Here is a 19,756-nt window from a genome sequence, read left to right as displayed (position 1 = left end):
CGGGTCCGCCGAGCGCGAGGGGGGGGGGGGGGGGGGGTTTAGCGATGCCATCGAATTCAATGCACCTACACCCTCTTCCCGCACCAGAATGCGGGGGGAAGATTGAGGTGCGTTCCAGCAGCTACCGCTCTGGAATGCACCGCTTTCGGTGTGAACAAGCCCTTAGAAATGTTTAGTACTGACAATTTCAGGCTATGTATTCTTTGCATACCTTATTTCTCTTTTCTTTCCCAGTCTTCTGATAGTGGACATGTTAACTAAGGGCAGATTACTAGCTCTCCTATTACTTCCTGGATTCTGGCACATGTAACTAGACATGTGACTAGGACATATAACCATGCACATGATCTCAGAGGAGGAAAATGTCTTTCCCTGAGATCTCCTGAGATTACAGATGAGATTTCCCAGCAATGCTCTGCTGATGACAAGGCAATCCCAGTGTGCACTGCGTTGGAAACTGAGTAATTTTGCCCTCCCAAAGCAGAAAGTGAATGGTCTGCAAGTGTAGGTATTTCAAAATCACAGCATTTTACACCTGACATGTCTATGGTATTATTAATCATCATACATAGAGGGATGCATTGGTAGAATTTGATTTTTGAGTGTAAAGGTCCGCTTTAATTGCACCAATGCATGTAACATGAGGTATTGCAACACAATAGTGAGTTTAAGCCTTCAAGGCTACTTTTTTTAATGCAAAGATTTAAGGCCTGGTTCACACCTTGGCGTTTTACAGCGCTGATCGACGCGCTGTAAAACGCCCAGCAAGTGAAATCCCATTATTTCCTATGGGCATGGTTCCCACCTGGGCGTATTTCAGCGCGTAGGAACGCGCTGAAAAGCGCCCTACACCCAAAGAAGTACAGGAGCTTCTTTGGGGCGTATTTGTCGCACGTATCCATTAGGATACAGCTGGATAGCCCTCGTAAACGCGCGTTTGTCACACGTTTTGTTGACCGCAAATTGCAGTAAAAACGCGCGGCCTGAAACGCGCGTCATACGCGCATATTGATGAACGCCCAAGTGTGAGCCCAGCCTAATGCTTTGTTAACTATTGTCAGTCTTTTGATCCCTGCAGTCCATAGCTGAATTTAGTCAAAAATTTCCGGTGGTGACCAAAAGGGAGAAAAAAGTAAAGCAGTTATAATTTGTACATTTTGAGACTTGGCACATCCCCTCTTTTTACTCTGTTGTTCGAAATTGTGGCATTATAGTGATCTCTGTGCTTATGATACTTCTAAATTAATGGTTGCTTATTCAGCCAAAAAGAAGGACCACAGGTATCATAGCACAGCATAACAGGAATGCTCTCCTCATTCTCAGCATGTAGCATTTTTTTCCAGTTACTAATCCACTGGCATGCATGTCTGACAGCAAACTGGTGAAGTATTCTGTAATACATATAACTGCATTTGTTACCTGTTAAAAGCTGTGCATCTAATTAGGTCAGACAAGATGCAAAAAGTGCCTTCCTGACATCAGCCTTATGCCTCAACACAGCATGAGCTATGGCCTTGTTACCCAGGAAAAGTTGAAACTGCAGCTGAATCTCCTGTACATTAGGGATCTATAATCTCTTGAATTGGGTAGGCCTGATGAGAGTATGGATTAATTTATTTCTAAACATTAGCATGTTTGGGTAGATATTTGCTTATCTTAAGATAAAGCTTAATTAAGATTAACTGAAAGTTAATATACCATCTGTATCACATTCTTATACACACACAACTACAAACTCTTGCAAGTAGGGTCTTCAATCTATTTGTTTTAAGTCATGTATTGTATTGACTACATGTGTACCCATTCACTGAGGAATAATTTGGAGTTGTGTAGGAAAACCTGCAAATAAAACGTTAATAGTAATATGAATAATAATAATGATGATCATGATGATGAGAAAATAAATTGCTCCGAGTGTTGTTTTTTTTTATTACTGCTACTGTCATACATAATGAGAGTTGAGAGCATAATTAACTATTTTTTACAAATGCTGCACGTCAGTAAGTACTCTTACCATTTTGTTTTTAATAAAGCAGTTTATCAGTTTACTGCTTTAACAATAAAACCAAATTTCAGATTGGTATTTACAGGTTACTGTAGTTTGTGCCTTGCTCTCATCCTTACAAAATAATCCTTATAATGTTAGTGGAGGCCATCTGACAAAACTGACTGAGCAGCATCATTATTGCATTTTTTCTTATTGTAATAATAATACGGCAGCTGCAAGTTAAGGACATACATTTTGATGAGGATTTTGGGAAAAGAGTACATACATATTGTATAATTCACGCAATTGCATTTCATTATGTATATTTTTTTTCCCAACAAAGCCTACTATTTGTACTGGCCTGAAAATGTAATTATAGATAATACTTGCATGACTAGCGAGAAAACAATGCACAAATGGGGTATGCAAAATTCACTCCAATCGCACTTTAAACAACAAAGCTTATGTTCTGGCTAAAGTGAAGGCAATTCAAGCAGATAATATTCAGTGTTTAGTACTAGGTGAGTTGTGATAAACTGCAGATGAACAGCCCGTAAAAAAAACAAAAAAAAAAACATCACATAAGAGGGATAGCAAATCAGAGGACTATACGGGCATTGAATGAAACATTTAGTACACATTATCCTAGTGACTGTTATACTTCACCTTTCAGCAATAACCTCACCAAACATTGCAAAGCTGAACAAAATCCAGTAATCTCAGTAAATATAAAGCCATACACAAAAAATAAATGCTATGCTGGTAAATGTTACAGTAACAAATGCTCCTATTTAAGGTCCCATTCATACCCCTGCAATTTAATGTGCGTTGTCCAACATACATTAATGTACAACAAGGGGATTGCAATTTAATTCAATGGAACCTGTACACTGTGTACTGTGCTGCCGTGTTGGGAAAAATATCTTATAGATTGCAAACTCTCACAGACAGGGTCTCTAATCCTTTCGTATTGGTATTATATTGTAATTGTACTGTCTTCCCATATGTTGTAAAGCGTTGTGCAAACTGTTGGCTCTATATAAATCCTGTATTAAAAATACAATAACAACAACAATACAGGTGCATTTTTGGTGCATCCATGCATGTTCTTGGCCCCATATACCTCAATGATGGCACACATAAAAAAACGCATGTAATATGCATATTCATGCGTTTAGTACTTGACACCAAGCTCCCACCCCGCGTAGAAAACTCTACTTTATTGGATCTTCATTGATCAAACTAAACAATGAAAATTTAATGCAAACGCACTAAATCGTATACCAAAACATGTTATCACTCAGATCAAAAATGCACAAAAACATGCAGGAAAATGCAGACGCAAAGGTGTAAGCAAAGCCTACGGTTCACACATTCTTGTAAGGTTTGTAAGATTCTAAAGCTAGCATACAACAATCTCATCAACCATAGAGAGAAACTGATCACAGCCGAGGAATATTGACAACTGTCATGTCAATTGGGTGGGTCAGATCACTTCAGACAATTTTCCTTTTCATCTCTGTTGATTAAGCAGAAGTGTGACATCTACTGTAGCCTCTATGGGGATCTCCCCTACATATGCTGTTCAGTCAAAAAAATTTCAGGATAAAACTGGGTCTTTTGATGGGCTGAGCAGTATAATGGAATGTTCGCCAGCCATTGTGTAGAGTACATTTAAAGTACTGCAAAGCACTATAGAAAAATTGATGTTTCTTTTTTATATATTTTAACTCAACTAAAAATACTGTAAATGGGAGCAGTGTTTGTTTCCATAGCAGCAGGGAGAATGTCATCTTTTTCTAGCTTGCTGTATCTCATGTTTCGTAGCGCTACTCATTATTTAACAAAGTGCATGCGGAGGCATGTGACTGAAGAACATATGACCCAAGCGAAAATGAGAACATGTGACCAAAGTACACGTGTGGACATGTGATCACAGAGCAATGAAAACAAACAAGAATTTTCAAGGCTCAAATTGTTCTGATTGCTGTATTCAGTGAAAATGTTTTAAATAGCTTGGTGTTAAAAAAATAATAATGATAATTAACGCAAACCCAGTCTATATTTGTGAAGGTACTGTAATGAACTGTGACCGTGACAGTCATTGTTAGTGCTAGACAGTCATCGCATACTAGTAAATCTAAAAAAATCATCTTACAGCTGTGAGATAGAAAATCTAGATTTACGGATTTAATATTATTCTGTGACTCATTATTGAATCCCATAGTAACTAAACGAGTAGATAAAGTGTGAGCAAGTATATTCACTTTTATTTGGAAGACTGTTAGTTGAAAAGTTCCAACTTGTTCATATAAGTGCACAAACAGCATGCCTGCATACATTATTGAAAATTAATGGTATGCTACAACCTGACTAAATGCTAAAATGTAATGTGTTCGTTACTGACAAAAATACCTTGCATTTTACAAATCATTGATTTCTGTTAAGACAAGTATTTTATCTAAAAATGTTGATGGAAAATGTTTCCTCTTTTACCTTGTACATGAAATGCCATAACAAGAGCAGTTATGGTCAGCTGCAACTATCAATGTGTGGACAGACTTCTAAAGAAAACGTGAATATAATATCTGCCAATGGGCTGCTTACCCCCTCCTGCTAAAATTATGACATCTTAATAATTCTTGGCTGTGCAAATTTACTGCTCCTTACAAGGTGAATATGAAATAATTATAGAGCTGTAAATGTCAATTAACACTCTTCAAAAACAGATTTAAAGTGACACTAAACTTAGGAGTTAAATCTTAAAAATGCATACAAGTACCGTAATTAACAAAAATGTATCTTATGTGTGGATCACTGAGCTGTAGATCCGGAAATCATCTCTGAATTCATGCTGGCACAGTCCTTCCTTCTGGAAGAAGGCTAATTTTGTTCCCTGTGGTCCCTTTGTGTGCGTTGTAAAGTAGTCACAGCTCCAAGTTCCCTTCCATGATAGACTACAATCTCAATATAAATTAGTAAACTAAACGTGAGATTGCAGTCCATCATGGGAGTGAACTTGGAGCTCTGACTACATTACAACACACACAGGGACTACAGGGAACAAAAGTTGCCCCCCTCCAGAAGGAAGGACAGTTTCAGCATGAATTCAGAGAAGATTTGAGGATCTACAGCTGAGTGATACACAAATAAGATACTTTTTTGTTAATAATTAGGATACTTGAATTAATTCTTAAGATTTACTCCTGAGTTTAGTGTCACTTTAAAGTACGTCTAATCCCAGTAAATCTCATATATGCTTTAACTTGTTATTGTAATTTCAAAGGTTATTTGGAAGATTTTTCATTTAAAAGTACCTGGTATATACCTGGTAATCCTGTCACACAGTTTTTTGTTTAGGCACTTCCTGTTATGGTTTGATGACTGTCTTCCAATTTTTTTCTGCACCGTTACCCATCACATGTGCCTCTGGACAAGACTACAAGCGACTGTGGTGACAAATGGTCAACTATTGCTCCACAGGAAAACGAACCAGAGAAATGATTTGCAGCCCACACTGGAGTGAGTGCATGTAGACAGAAATTGGATGAAAAAGGCCAGTGGAGATCAACAACATCATGTCCTACTGCAATAAATCTGTTCAACTTCAACAATCCCTGAGATAAATGTGCCTGGGTCCTTGTTGCCAAGTAAGTGAGCTTAGGACATTTGCAATGTAGCTCTTAATTGCCTGAAGATCAATATATATATATAGAAGATCAGTACTAATAGGGCCACATTTGTAATATACAGTGCTTCAGAAAATGAAATGGCATTCAGTTAGGGTTTAGATTGCCTTTAATACTCTTCAGCGTAGAGAAGACAGGTACCCTTAAAAAAAAACTGACAAGTAAAAACTGCCTTTTAAATATGTGATGATGAAACCTGCATAGACATGTCAGCTCCAAAGAGGAAAGGTGATTAATATCATGTACATGCTAATTGGAGTCTTTTGTCAGAACATACTAAATCCCTTAATAACCTGTTTATCCATCACTTTAAATGAACCACAAATCCATTCAAACCAAGGCCCAGTCTAAGCAGCCTTTGTGTTCTCTGTCAGGGAAATTCATACGTATTGGCTTCACTTCTAATGTTCCCAAATAATAGATGATGTTGGTTATCTCAGCAACGTTGATGTCTTTAAATGCCAGCTCTAATGATCATCACATGAAAACCAACTGATTCCTCATCTACAAGAATAACTCATTTTTAAAGCATCATTGACATTGAAATTGGCAGAACATTGCAATACAGCTTGTGGTATATGATTTAACTAATTTGCACAACTTAAAACTCTCAGTATCTAATGACCCAAATGAAGTCCATATGTAACAAGAAGCCTAAATTTAACTCAGTAAGTACAACTTTATTGGATACCATTATGCCAATGCTTTTATGCTAACATCTCAAAGACAAATATTATGGTATTACAAAAGCATAGAATAATTGACTTTACCTTCTGTCTGTCTTTGCAGGCATAACAATAGTACCAGCATGGTATGCTTCAGCATAGCTGTACATTACAAGCAACATTCTAATCCTTGGTATATAAACTAAAAGCAACCAAGTAGCAGGGGAGTGACTGCTTGCCCCATGAACAGGAAGTTCAGTTCGGATGAAAAACAATTATATTTTTTCCGATTTTCCCATAAATAGATAGGCAAAAAACTAACTAACGTTTAGCCACCTGATGCTCCGGTAAGCCAAATGGATATGCTGGGTATGACCATCCACCATCAACACTGCAGTGCCAGCTTAATAGAGATAGCACCTGTACTGCTGTTTACTCTATGTTAGTCTTACAAATGCGCTAGTCTGTATAAATACACTGTTAAAGAAAACTAGGGACAAAATTAAGCCACACTGCCGATTTAAATAGCTTAAAACAATGTTTTATTCCAGCAGAAATTAGCACACACCAGCCATACTTCCCTCTCACCCACTTTTCTCCCTACTGGGAGGAAAATACATCAGATGGAAGTGCTGGTGGAGCACCCTCATTTCTGCTGGATGGCCAAAGATGTCTGAGCTGTTTGAAGCAGTGGGGTGTGGCTGCAAGCTTGTAGTAGGGGACGCTGTTTGGGGTATGACGGATCCCAAAGACAAGCACCTACAAGCTCAGATGTTTACAGCACAGGAACTGTGGGCAGTATCTTGGGCTAGGGTGAGTGTGACAAAAAAAGATGTGCTTCTATTGCTAATCAGGCTGCCTCTCATTTAGCCAAGTATATGTGACCCCGGTCCTTGTAATCTTGGGCAGTCAACTAAGACAGATTTGCAAAGGTCAGTAACAGATTTACAGATACTATGTATAATAATTTGTTATTTTAAGAATATACAGAATAGAATACACAGCCAGAGGTTACAGTTCACATAAGTAATTTATATATTTATTTAATGTGATCATATCCCCCCTCTATCAATGCCTCTTCTCAAGCATCGTAAAAAAAATTTCATAAAAAATGTCTTATTAGAAGGGCCCTCAGTGCTCTCTTTACTACCTAAAATTGAAGATGCAACCATGCTGATGCTTTGCATAGGGGCAACATAATTTTTTTTTCTGGAGTCTATGTCACATTTAATAGAAGAAGATAATGTTAGTTTCAGAAGCTACATACTGGCATTGCATGCTGTTATTATGCCTGTGATCTACAAGTACCCCAATAGTATGTTCTTTGCACACTTTTAAATGTACTTTAATGTTTAAATGTTTTACAGTAAGGGACATTTTCATATGGTATATCCATATTTGTACAGTGCTATAATATAAAAAGGTGTAATATAAATGTGACTACAGCAATTGAAAAGCACAATTCTACAAATGAACAGACATGAGTCACTAATGCAATAACTCAAATATTTGCATATAATGAAGTTGTGTCTTCATGTGTAATGCCTCCACGTGAGCAAAAGCTCCAAGTTAAACCCTTGTCTTAACATGCTGAATTAGTTTACTAAGCCTGAGAATTAACTTTCTCTTTCATCTTTGAAATTCTACCTGGAATCCCAGATTTTAAGGATATCAATAATAGGAAACCCTCAAGTGATTTAAAAAAGCCAAAGCAGAGAAAGAGTGCATATATTTCCTGAAACAACCAGTCAGATTGATAGTGTTTCTATAGCAGGCTAGAAAAACACAAACTTGCACCAGAATGGCTATTTTAAACCATTCATTAAATAAACTAACCCTACTATATCAATGAGATAGAATAGGGTTACTGTAATATAAATTGTCAGAAATATGTTATACATCACAAGTATACACAGCAATCCAGTAATACTCTCAATGAATTGAATTCAGTAACAAGCCAGATAAGTTTGATACATAATTGATTTTTGTAGATAGTAAAAAGGAAAATATAAAATGGGTTTTAAAATGACACTAAATTCACGAGTTAAATCTTAAAAATGTATTAAATTACCTTAACTACTAACAAAACTGTAGCTTATTTGTGTAACACTCAGCTGTAGATCCTCAAATCATCTCTGAATTCATGCTGACACTGTCCTTCCTTCTGGAGGGTGGCTGCTTTTGTTCCTCATGATCCCTGTGTGTTGACAAGTAACCACTGCTCCAAGCTCGCTCCCATGATGGACTACAATCTCACATTTAGTTTACCAATTTGTATTGAAATTGTAGTCCATAATAAGAGCGAGCTTGTGAAGTGTCTACTTTACAACACACGCAGGGACCTTTGGGTACAAAAGTAGCCACCCTCCAGAAGGAAGAACAGTGTCAGCATGAATTCAAAGATGATTTGAGGATCTACAGATGAGTGATACACAAATAAGCTAATAGACAAATATTGGAAGAAGGGGAGGAGTTGTTAACATTTTTTTTAATACTTAAAGAAGATTTAAATGTATTAATTCGAAACCTATTTCAGTTTTGGAGTTAGAGTAGGGAAGGGTTAAACCCCAGATAGGTTATTGTTTTGCCTGTGTTCCATTGGCTGTGGGAAAACTGTCCCAAAGAAGCAACAGGAAGTCAGTGGAAATCTCCTAAACTGAGGCGAATTTCTCTGTTAGACAAGTGTACCTGGAACTGATTCCCCTTACCTCTTTTTCTGTCCCTATTTAAAACAATCAAAAACTAAAAACACAGAGTGAAAAAAAAAGAGAATTGATTTAAAGTAAACATTAAAGAAGAACTCCAGTCAGTGCAGAGTTAGAAGATCTGACTTTTTTTTACTGAAGTATGTGTGCCCATTGTGGAGATTTGCACTCACTTCCTCTCCCAGTAGTATAAGTCACAGAAAACAATGAAAACCTGACAAATATTCTAACCCTGCGCTACTTTAAAGAAGAAGTATTGGTAGAGTAAAATATACTCTTCCCAATACTTAGAGCCGAAGTGTGAAAACAAGCTCCAAGGTATCCAGATGCATGTATTTTGATGTCCATGTGCATGAGGAATAAATGTGATCAATAAATGATGTTGGCTGAAGCAGCACCTGCAGAACGCAAGGACATAAAACCCTGGTCAACGATCTACTGACTCCTGCCAATTGCTCTGAAAAAGCTGGAGCTGTGAGGTTTAGCCAAGAGAAAGGTCAGTTTCCATTTACTAATTCTGGTAGCCTCCTCCTTTCATCCTTTCTAGACTAGGGTAGGAGTTGCACTAATCCATGCTGGACTGGGATAGTTTATTAAATGTTACATATTATAACATTCCTTTTGTTCTACTCTTTAAACAGAAGTCATGGGGGGTTAGTTCCCCATGATGTATCATTGGGGTTAATTGACTAAAGGAATAGACTCTATTCACTTAGCAGAGTGTCTGCAATTTGCCACCCCATGCTTAATCAATCAGGGCAATTCAATAAGGCATTTACTACACATTTCTGGCATTGTGGATGTAGTCAAAAGTCTTGCGCAAAATTCATGAAACCCATGAGACTTTTATTTTGTTGGTACCGACGCATGCAACAAATTCAAGTAGTTCTTTTTTTGTGACACTTTAACTATCTGTTACTCTTATAACAGATTCATAAGAAATACCGCCATATCAGTGTGAAGGAAAGTGGAGGTAAATCTAACCTTTCCATGCTGGAGTAAATTGTGCGATTAAATCTATCAAATTTGGGACAGATTCATATACACCTTATCGGCAAGTAAATCTGTCTCAAATTGTGCCATTTTACACACCACTGCGAGACACTCTTTATGAATTCCACAGTGTGTGTTATAAATAGGGTGCTAGTATTCCTTTTCATGATAGTAAAACACAAATAAGATTAGAAGCAGGAGCAAATTGACCATATGTTATTCCCTGTGGTCACGATATTTAAATATGCTATGTATAAAAGTTAATATTATTCATAATTTGTACAATTGATAAATCATTAAAACTGCTAGCAGCAATAATATATACCTAGTTGCTAATGATGGATGATGGCTCTCACACGCACAGTCCTTGTTAATAATTCATTGTACTATACCTTATGATTACAGCAAAAAAACATTCTTTACTTAAAGAACACAACATTCAGCATAGCATGTCTTCAACAAATTAACATGCCAAAGCAGACAAAAGCAGCCATTTTTAATTGCTACCCTTGGGAACAACATTCTTCATTGCTTGTTACAATTGCATTCTTAAGGAACGTGTTCACGTGGCACGGTATGTTTGTTAAGGACTATTCACTGACAAACACATATCTCTCTGAAATCATTTATACTGCTTATTCAAACACACCTTAACATTAACCGGACTAATTGCTGCTTTCTAGTCATTTGACATTTATTGTTTATATAGTGTACAGTAGTGTTAATTTTGAGATTATCCTGCACCTAATGTTTATAGAATAAACACGCAATAAAGAAATACATGCAATCTATTAAAAGCAATGATCTATTCAATAAAAGTATGCATCTGGAAAACTGATCAAAACTGACTGATCTTTTCTCCCAAGATGACTGATTTCAGCCTGCCAGTTAAAGGAAACCTGTCACAAACCTTGGCAATTAAAGATAGCCATATAATAAAAACATGCACAAGCATGGAAAACTGCATATCAAACAGATCAGTAAATTCACAGAGGCAGCTAAAGTCAAATGCGCATCTCAACTTTTCTTGTAAGCATCTACCTTGGCTTATCCTCTCCAACAGTCCAAGTCTCCCCACTGGGTTCAGTAAAGCCACTGATCACCCATAAATCAAAGTAGAGACTCAGAAGGTGAGGAAAGGGCAGGCCCAAGACAGCTTTTGCAGAAAAAGTTGAAAGCCTATAACTCCCACTGCCTATAGATATAGATCTACTGATTTTACATGAGGTTTTCACCATATGCTTAGTAATTTGTAAAGACAAAGTTCACTTAAGAAAAATTAAAATAAATGCAGACACAAAATTAATGAAAAAAATGTGTTTATTATGTTCTTGCATTGAAGCCAGTAAAACATTGAAACCGTAATGAGTGAATTGCAGGTGCAAAGCTCTGAATCTTTCCTGTACACTCTTCCTTCAGTCCCTGTCCTCACCGAGGTACAGACTTTCAGTGACAAGGATGGAAGGAAGAATAAATGGAGTACAAGTGTCTTGCAGCACTGGGGGTCCCCAGTTCAAATCCTGGTCAGTACACTATCTGCAAGGAGCTTGCATGTCCTCCCTGTGCAGGGACTGTGAGGGGACTTATAGTCTTTTCAATCAAAGGATCAGTGAATGGATGGTGTGGGTAGAACAATGCCAGATTAAAAATTGCCAGAAGCATAAATCTGCAATTCAGGTAAATAGTACTTGCTACTGTGATCTCAATCTAATTGTAACAGGAATGACTATAATACGTATTCCCCATAGATTGATTATATATAACACTTTGCAGAGTAAATCTCAGTGTGGAAAAGTTCTCTCTAGCCAGTAAAGACACATGAAGGAAACAGTGAAAGTAACATTTATTTTACCCATGTAATTTACATGCCTACATACTAAAGCTTGGCAAAGTAATTTTACATGTTTATTTTGGATAGGGTCGCTGCCAAGAGATCTTCCTTGGTATTCAACACATCAAGCCTCTAAGGACATTTAAAGTTAAAGCCAAAGTGCTATTATTATTACAAACATTAACAGCGTGGGCTGAGACAGTTGCAGCTTAGGGATTAAAGCAACTAGGAAGATACCGTAGTTGTAGGATATGATAGCTGATAGGACTAGATGTAAAGAAGGGCTATTTAGTTGCCAAGAAAAGTTACATCTGCAAAGTTTGGATACTTTGTAAATGAATCATATTAGAATGGGATTAAAAAAATAATACTTTATTTAGTGAGTGATAATCATTATATTTTTGTTTCTATTTCAGATGTATTGAGAGACGCTTTCTAATATTCTCTTCTCCTTGTCCATGTGCTCTTCTAATCTCCAGTAAATGTCCGCCTTGGCAGTTGGCTGCACGTTAAGTCCAATTTTAGTTTTGTAACATCTTATCTTAGAGGAAACAGTAGACACTAATTGACAGTATAAACACACCAATTGAACTGGCCTGATACTATAATATGCAGCATTCTAAGATTTAATAGAAACCCAATAAAAGTTAGAAAATAGTTGAATTGATCTCTGTTTTAGTCTGCTAATATTTGAAAAGATGACCACAGCTGTCTTGCTTGTTATCCTGCTCACCAACAGGCCCAAAATAAGTCATGCTTGTCCAAGAGTTATGATGTATGAGTGCTTAGGCACTTAGGCTAATGTGACCGGATGGGTTGTCTTCATAATCCTTAGTGCAGCCCACATTTAAAGTCTTTTAAACTAAAACTGAAACTTTTCCTATAGAAAATATGGGAAATTATATTCTTGAGATCTTTTAGCAAAATACCCCCGTGGTATTCATACTATGAGATAGCACCTCTTGTGTGTACACGTACTGCCATAATAAACTATTACTACGTATAACGTGAACCCCTTGATTCTTTTAACAATTAGAACAAATGTATTCTAATTTGTTTTGTGAAACAGCTGAAACTTGAAGGTACAATTTAATGATTATTTTAATAAACTGGAGTACCCCTTGCACCTGTAAAATATATACCCAAGGGTGCATATACCACTGAGAAACACTAGACTACTACATATAAAATAATACCAATTATCACCAATATACCAATCTGAAAAATAGCCAAACTTGCTTCTTTTTTTTTTAATTCATGAATCCATAATACTACTAAACATCGGGCATACTGTCGCTACAAACAGGTTATTTTAGAAGCACAGCTCAAGTAGGTGAAATTTTACGTACTGTTTCCGAAGGTTATTAGGAGTACTCTCTAACATGTTAAAATTGTTTTTAGAAAGAAGTGACAATTCCCCTGATTCATCATGTCGCATTATGTGTACGCTTATCTTTACCATATACTATGTAGTAGTCCAATTGACTTAGTAGGTTAGTACTTGAGCTGGCAAACAACCATAATTCATTTCCTATAACATCAGGTTATCTACAGATAAAACTGTACTACCTCTAAGCACAAAACACTGACTATTTGAGTGAATGACCAGATAAGAGAGCTCACAGTAGATGATCATAAAGCACTGACACTATCTACCCACACGCAGAAGTAGGATGGCGCACAATATGAAAGATTTTGGCAAATAAATGAAGATTGGATTATAACTACAACTGCAGGACTTGACTTTAGGACACCTCACTTTGGCAATATAGTCAATCAGACAATATGGGATTCTTCATATACTTTTGCATTGGAAAAACAAAGATAACTCCATGGTTCCCAATACATAGGAGCGTGTAAAATATGCGATGAGCATTGTATGTGCACTCTGGATAACATAAACATCTTGAGCGGTAGCTTACATCAGACAACTAACCAAAATAACCCTATATATAGCTTACAGGGCTTTCTTCAGAGGCTGGCCAGTCCAAAGTGGCATCTTTAGGAGATCTTTAACCCTAGAAAATGTCCCCACTGCTTGATTAAGTTAAAGAAAAGTGATTATTATCCTAATAAGTGCCAGGAAATGAAAGCTGTTGCTGGTTTATATTTGTATGCATGGTGCAAAAAAGATTACCATGAAAGCAAGTTTGAAAAGAGAGAAAAAGGGAAATCAAGTTGTGTTTTGTTGGGAGTATTCTTGGATAATACTGAATTTAAGGGATTATATGGTTGGATGTAGGAATCAAATGTATCTTTGAGGATATCCAGAGAAACTAACAGTATATTCAAGTAGTGGTTGCTTAACAGACATGGTCGTGTAGTTTTAGAAAAAAGGTGCCACCAGGTCAAATGATTTCTCCATGCTAATATTCAATTTCTTTGTTTGTATGGCTCCCTTTACCTCCAGTACTTATTTTGGTGTTGATGGATTTTTTGTGTGTTGACATTCAGGCAGTACTAAGAAAGCTGCTTATAAGGGCTTGGTATGAAACTATGGATGGTGGGAATGCAATTTATCATATGTTCAAGCTATGTTGATGTTCAATATTATTGAAAACTATCAAACTCTTTAAAGAATCAAAAGGGCAAAGTACAAAGAACAATACCCATATCAAGCATTTGAAACCCATATTTCTATGACCTAGCTTGTTTTTCTAATTGCTTGTGATAGATTACTGAATGCTGTACATTGTGCTCTGCACTGTTCAATAAAGCTTTCATGTCACAGAATTCCTACCGAGGATTATGAAATGTGTGACATTAGAATTCCAGTTGTATTTGGTCTAAATAATCAAGCTTTGCATGAAAATCAGCAACATATAGCCCTTCCTATCATAATGGTGTTGCCATCTAGGCTTTGGAGTAGTGTGAGTAGCACCAAGAACCACTGGCCATTGAAAACATTCTTTGTTTTCATGATTTGCAAGTCTGTAGTGAAATAAAATGACGTCCAATGCCTTTTTTGTGAACCCGTTCTTCGCAAATAAAGACTAAAGCACAGCTCTGAGGGTGGATAATATTACGTAGAGTTTTTTTTTCTCATAGAAACAGCTGCATGCAGTATCAGATAATTCATGTTGCATGGAAGTTAAAATACTTAAACATCCCCTATCTTGCCACAGCACTCTCTGTGCTGCCGAAAGGCTATATGGTTCGTAGAACTTCAGTGATTTTACAAGTGAACACCTGCAGAATTCAAGTCAAACATTTTTTTATGCCTACTTAGCAATATTGCAAAAACTAACAGATACTACAAAGTACTGTATCTGATGCAATTCATTAGTGCCTCTGCTTGGACTTAAGCAGCTGTTTTTCCCCTATTGTAGATTTGCTGTAAAATACTTTAGTAAAGGAAAGCTAATGAACTTTCCCCATATCAAAATACAGTGTTAAAAACTTACTGGTAAACCACATTTAAATATATGTTGAGTAAACACAAAAGTTAGGTGGCTCATACACAGAGTTAGCCACACACCGAGTATTTGATTTCCCTGATTACGTCTTGCGATCAATGAACATAAACTATTCAAGGTTTATCTGCAAGCAACAAGAAAGGAAAGTGCTCAAGTGAAAGGCAATCTCCCATCTTCTGTAGTATATAGATAGATAGATAGATAGATAGATAGATAGATAGAGCCTGCATACATTATAGTATTTCTTTCTAAATATATTTCAAATAGAAGGTGAAGGGGCAAAGGCCAAGACGCAGTCAGTTCATGTTATATACCACTTGTTACCTACTGCAAATTACATTTTATCCAGATGACAAATGCTGTCAACAGTGGATGACCCAGAGAACCCACAATTAATCTCTAAACCCTTTCACTCATAACCAGATGCAGCTTACACTTTCAAATATAATAGCACATTAGGATGTATTCTCCTGCCAATTTATGAATGGGAATCAATGCAAACAACTGTAGAGCAAGCGGCCAGAATTACAAGCACAACACACATTAGAGGAAGACACACCAATACATATTTATTTTGGTTTTATGGACAAATGATAGCAGCTTCAAATTTAGTCAGTGCAGTTATGTGTCTGGATGACAAATGGAGCATTCCGAGAAGCTATATATCTTCCAAGCTATTCAGACCATCAGCAAAGAGTAATATTCACATTAGTGCTAGGACAACTTCTTTTACCGCGCATTATTTTACACGGCAGCTTCAATTAAAAGTCTTCCGGGGTGGAAATTACAGTGTTAAAAGAAATAATAAAGCTTTATAGTTACCTACATGTCAAAAGGAGTGTTATAATAACGATGGATGATGACTGACTGCATGCATTCTTTAATTCTAAATAATATCTGTGTGTGTGTTCTTGAGTATCATATATTACATACTGTTTCAATAAGTGTAAACTTATGACTTTAGCTAGATTCTGTGTGTGTGTTTTTGATGTTTAATTCTCATGTGGTGTTTAACAGTTCTACTTCAAGACTACACAGTCACAGGTCTTCCATATTAAGGCAATCTCAATGATTTACAGCAATGCTAAAAATATACTAATAAGCAAAGCTGCCTGTATCTGTTTACTTCCTGCATTTATATATTGTTGAAAGTTGTTATAACAGATGGGTTTTGAATGTCACACAGTGTATGAAGTCCCCCATACAGAATGAACATTGGCATCAATAAAGGGAAGAGTTGCAAACAAAAGCAAGCGTTATGATGTAGCACTGACATGCCTACGCTATATACCGGACATGAAACCTTTAATAATGGTATCCTTGTCATCTCGCATATCATCAAACATAGCATATTCTCTTTCACCAACCATTATAACGGTTCGCAGAAAAATAACTGTCTTAACAAGCCTGCTAACCGCCGTCAACAGTTAAAGCCCCTGTCTAACCAGTTTAGTAACTCTGTGAATGATGTTAACCCTCTCTTCTTTCTTTTTCTGTATATTTGCTCATGTCATTTGGTAATGGCATGCAATGAAGGAAATCACGATAATCTGTGAAAGCAATCCAAGTGTAGCCAACACAAGTCCAATTCGTCTCATAGACTAGAAGTAGAGTTTTGATGGTGGGTCATAGATCATCTTCAGATTCCAAGCTGTTTACACAGATAATGATCACATTACAGCCTCCAGCACAAAACAAGCAATCTGCAACATTTTTCAAGAATTTATTTTGCTCAAAAAAAAAAGAAAAGAAAGAGAGAAAGGAAAACCCTTAAAATAGCTGCACTCGATTTTGCAAGCACACGCTGAACCTTTCCTGGATCCCTGAACTTGAGGCGCTTGTAGTTGTACAGTATATATTTCACCTGTGTAAGACCAGATGATAAAAAACACAATGAAGTGTTACAGCGAAAGACAATACTCAGCATGACCTCATGTTCACCTCCGTGCACCTCGAGTGTGTAATTATTTATGGGGTTAACCCCATCTTGGTCAGGGGCTTGGCACTGTAGTGCAATAGTTGGTCAGTCTGAGGACACTCTATGAAAGTGTTCTCTTTGCCCCTAACACGTTATGAATGGTCCTCGTGTCCCGGGCATCACATGCTTATCAGCCTTGACCTCGCCACTGCTATCCATGAGCTCATGTTATTAAACAGGGACTTTGCTCTACAGTATTACTGTGCAAGAATTGTGTGAATCAAGTTGGTGAACACATAAAAGGCTTATGTTCCCCACCCCCTATGGCTAAACAGCTTAAACAATAGACTGGTATTGAATATCTCCACTCAAAGGCTCCTCTTCTAATGTGCTTAGGAAAGCAGCGAGCACCAGTGGGGAAAGTTTGCTGCCAGTAAAATTGATAAGTAAACTTGGAATGGCCCTTCGCAGGGCTTACAAAAAGTCATAAAGATGAATCATGGCTGTCACTTATTAGAACATGCTTGCTTAGCTTTAGAGTCGCCTTTTAACCCTTCATTCTGCATCCTCTTTTGGTATACTTGAATGACATGGTAACATCATAAAGCACAAGCATGCCTGTAAAGCCTTCATGAAAGTTAACTGATGTGGCTAGGGCTCTGGCGCCTCGGTGTCAATGTTTACAATGATCTCTCCTTGCATGAAAATAATAATATTTATTAGTGCAGCAACTTCTGAAAACAACGCTGGAAACATTTAAAAGACGTCGCGTAAATATTTATCTCCTGTAAAAAATAAATAGGCTGTCACATTCCGATGTCAATCCCCACTTAGCTTATGATATCCCATAACACAGCATTGGGTGTCACTCTAGTCAGCACAGCCACTTCAGGAAGAACAGTGGGGAACTATCCCAGATTTTCACCTGGACGGGAGGTTTAACAGCATGCACCGTCCTAATCTTTATCGCCGTAGCCAATCATAAAGTGAAAAAAAAATCCCAGTGGATCTCATTGGATTAAACTGCATTAGTGGCATCCACAAAGCATCATCTCTAGCAGGACTGGAGCACAATAAAAGAAAAAAAAATGTGTTGTCATTCAGGGCACTGAGATTAATCTCAAAGGTCTGAAACAGAAAGTGGATATTTGACAACAACAACAAAAAAAAAAGCAAAATCCAACCCTTTTCCTTATCAGATCAGCACATTCCTTCTAAAAAAATTAGCAACACATTAAGAAATGGAATACGTGAAATGCATGACTCGTGCAGGGTGAAGTGGAGATGTCTGGAAGCACACATCACTCCCTAAAACATAAGAACTCTGTAGCCTGCAGGAAGTACAGCATGAGAGATGGCTTTTCTCTCCCTCACTCTCTCGTCTCTGGACACACAAGAACAATGTGGCATGAATGCAGCATGGCACACTTCTAGATCCGTCAGATTACTTACATTCTGTCAGAAACTAGCAAACGGCTATCGACCATCATATCAGGAAGAAAATCCAGCTTGAATGAAGAAGTCATGTTCTCGCTTCTGCACGCCGTTCTGCTCTGGCAAATAAGAATGTTTCTCTGCTTGTCTGATTCAACAACAGTGCTGGCCAAGAGACAGGCAGGGACAGGTGCGGGAGGCCTCCCCAAGGCAGCAGCCAGAGCCGGCAGTTGTCACATTCTCTCCCCCTCTTGTTTTCCTCCAATCCCTTCTGAAATCTACTGCTGAGGCAACTGTCTATAGAGTACCAGGTGCTGAAAGCAGAGGCGGAGCTCCCTCCGTACTGCAGCTCCATTTAACCCCTGCAAGCCTCCCCTCCTTTCATCACCAGTGCATTAAGACTTCCACTTCGTTGCACAAGTGTGGCTGGGCTGTGGGGAGAGAGCGTCTGCACAAAATGCTGCTTCTCTGCCTTCCCCTCGGTGCTGTGCATGGCAGGGCTGGGAAATAAAACCACAGCAGAACATACTGAAGTTGCTTGCACATGTGTTGTGCGGATGAGCTTCTGAGGTCCCTCGGTTAACCCTTTCTGCTTCGCCTGCCCGGGCTTCGTCGCCACGAAAGGGTTATACGCCCGCATGTTTGTTTATTTACGGGAATTTATATAGAACCGATGATTTACGCAGAGCTTTACATACTGTACATTCATATCAGTCCCTGCTGTCCAGGAGCTTACACTCTAAGGTAGCGTTTCTCAGTCTGTTTTCAGTTGCTGTAACATTTAAAGTATGCCAAAATCGTGAGTTACCCCAGTCTAAAATGAGGTTCCCCTGCACATCTGACTACCCCTTTTCTCATCAGAGTCCCCCCTTCATATCAGAGTATCATTCTTTTACATCAGACTGCCCCCTTTTATATCAGAATCCCCCACTTTCACATCAGGGTCTCCCCTTCGCATCAGGAGCCCCCAATTTCACACCAGAGTCCCCCTTCATATCAGAGACTCATTCCTTCACATCAGACTGCCCCCTTTTATATCAGAGTCCCCCACTTTCACATCAGGGTCTCTCCTTCACATCAGGAGCCCCAACTTTCACACCAGAGTCCCCCTTCATATC

At 37.9% G+C, this 19,756-nt stretch overlaps 1 protein-coding gene across 1 annotated transcript in view; it reads right to left on the bottom strand.

The window, feature by feature from the left end:
• Positions 1-19,068, bottom strand: part of LOC108797978 (CUGBP Elav-like family member 2) — a gene marked incomplete at its 3' end in the record, with an annotated part of 248,021 nt that extends 228,953 nt beyond the window's left edge. The window contains exon 1 of the mRNA XM_018569666.1: positions 18,657-19,068. Coding sequence (XP_018425168.1) covers positions 18,657-18,730 — 74 coding nt within the window. The remainder of the gene's footprint in view (positions 1-18,656) is intronic.
• Positions 19,069-19,756: the final 688 nt, after the last annotated feature.

Source organism: Nanorana parkeri, unplaced genomic scaffold (genome assembly GCF_000935625.1).
Source record: "Nanorana parkeri isolate BGI_ZX_2015 unplaced genomic scaffold, ASM93562v1 scaffold1377, whole genome shotgun sequence".
Taxonomy (NCBI): domain Eukaryota; kingdom Metazoa; phylum Chordata; class Amphibia; order Anura; family Dicroglossidae; genus Nanorana; species Nanorana parkeri.
Note: the sequence above shows the minus strand (reverse complement) of the source record. Positions and strands in the feature narration are given on the sequence as shown.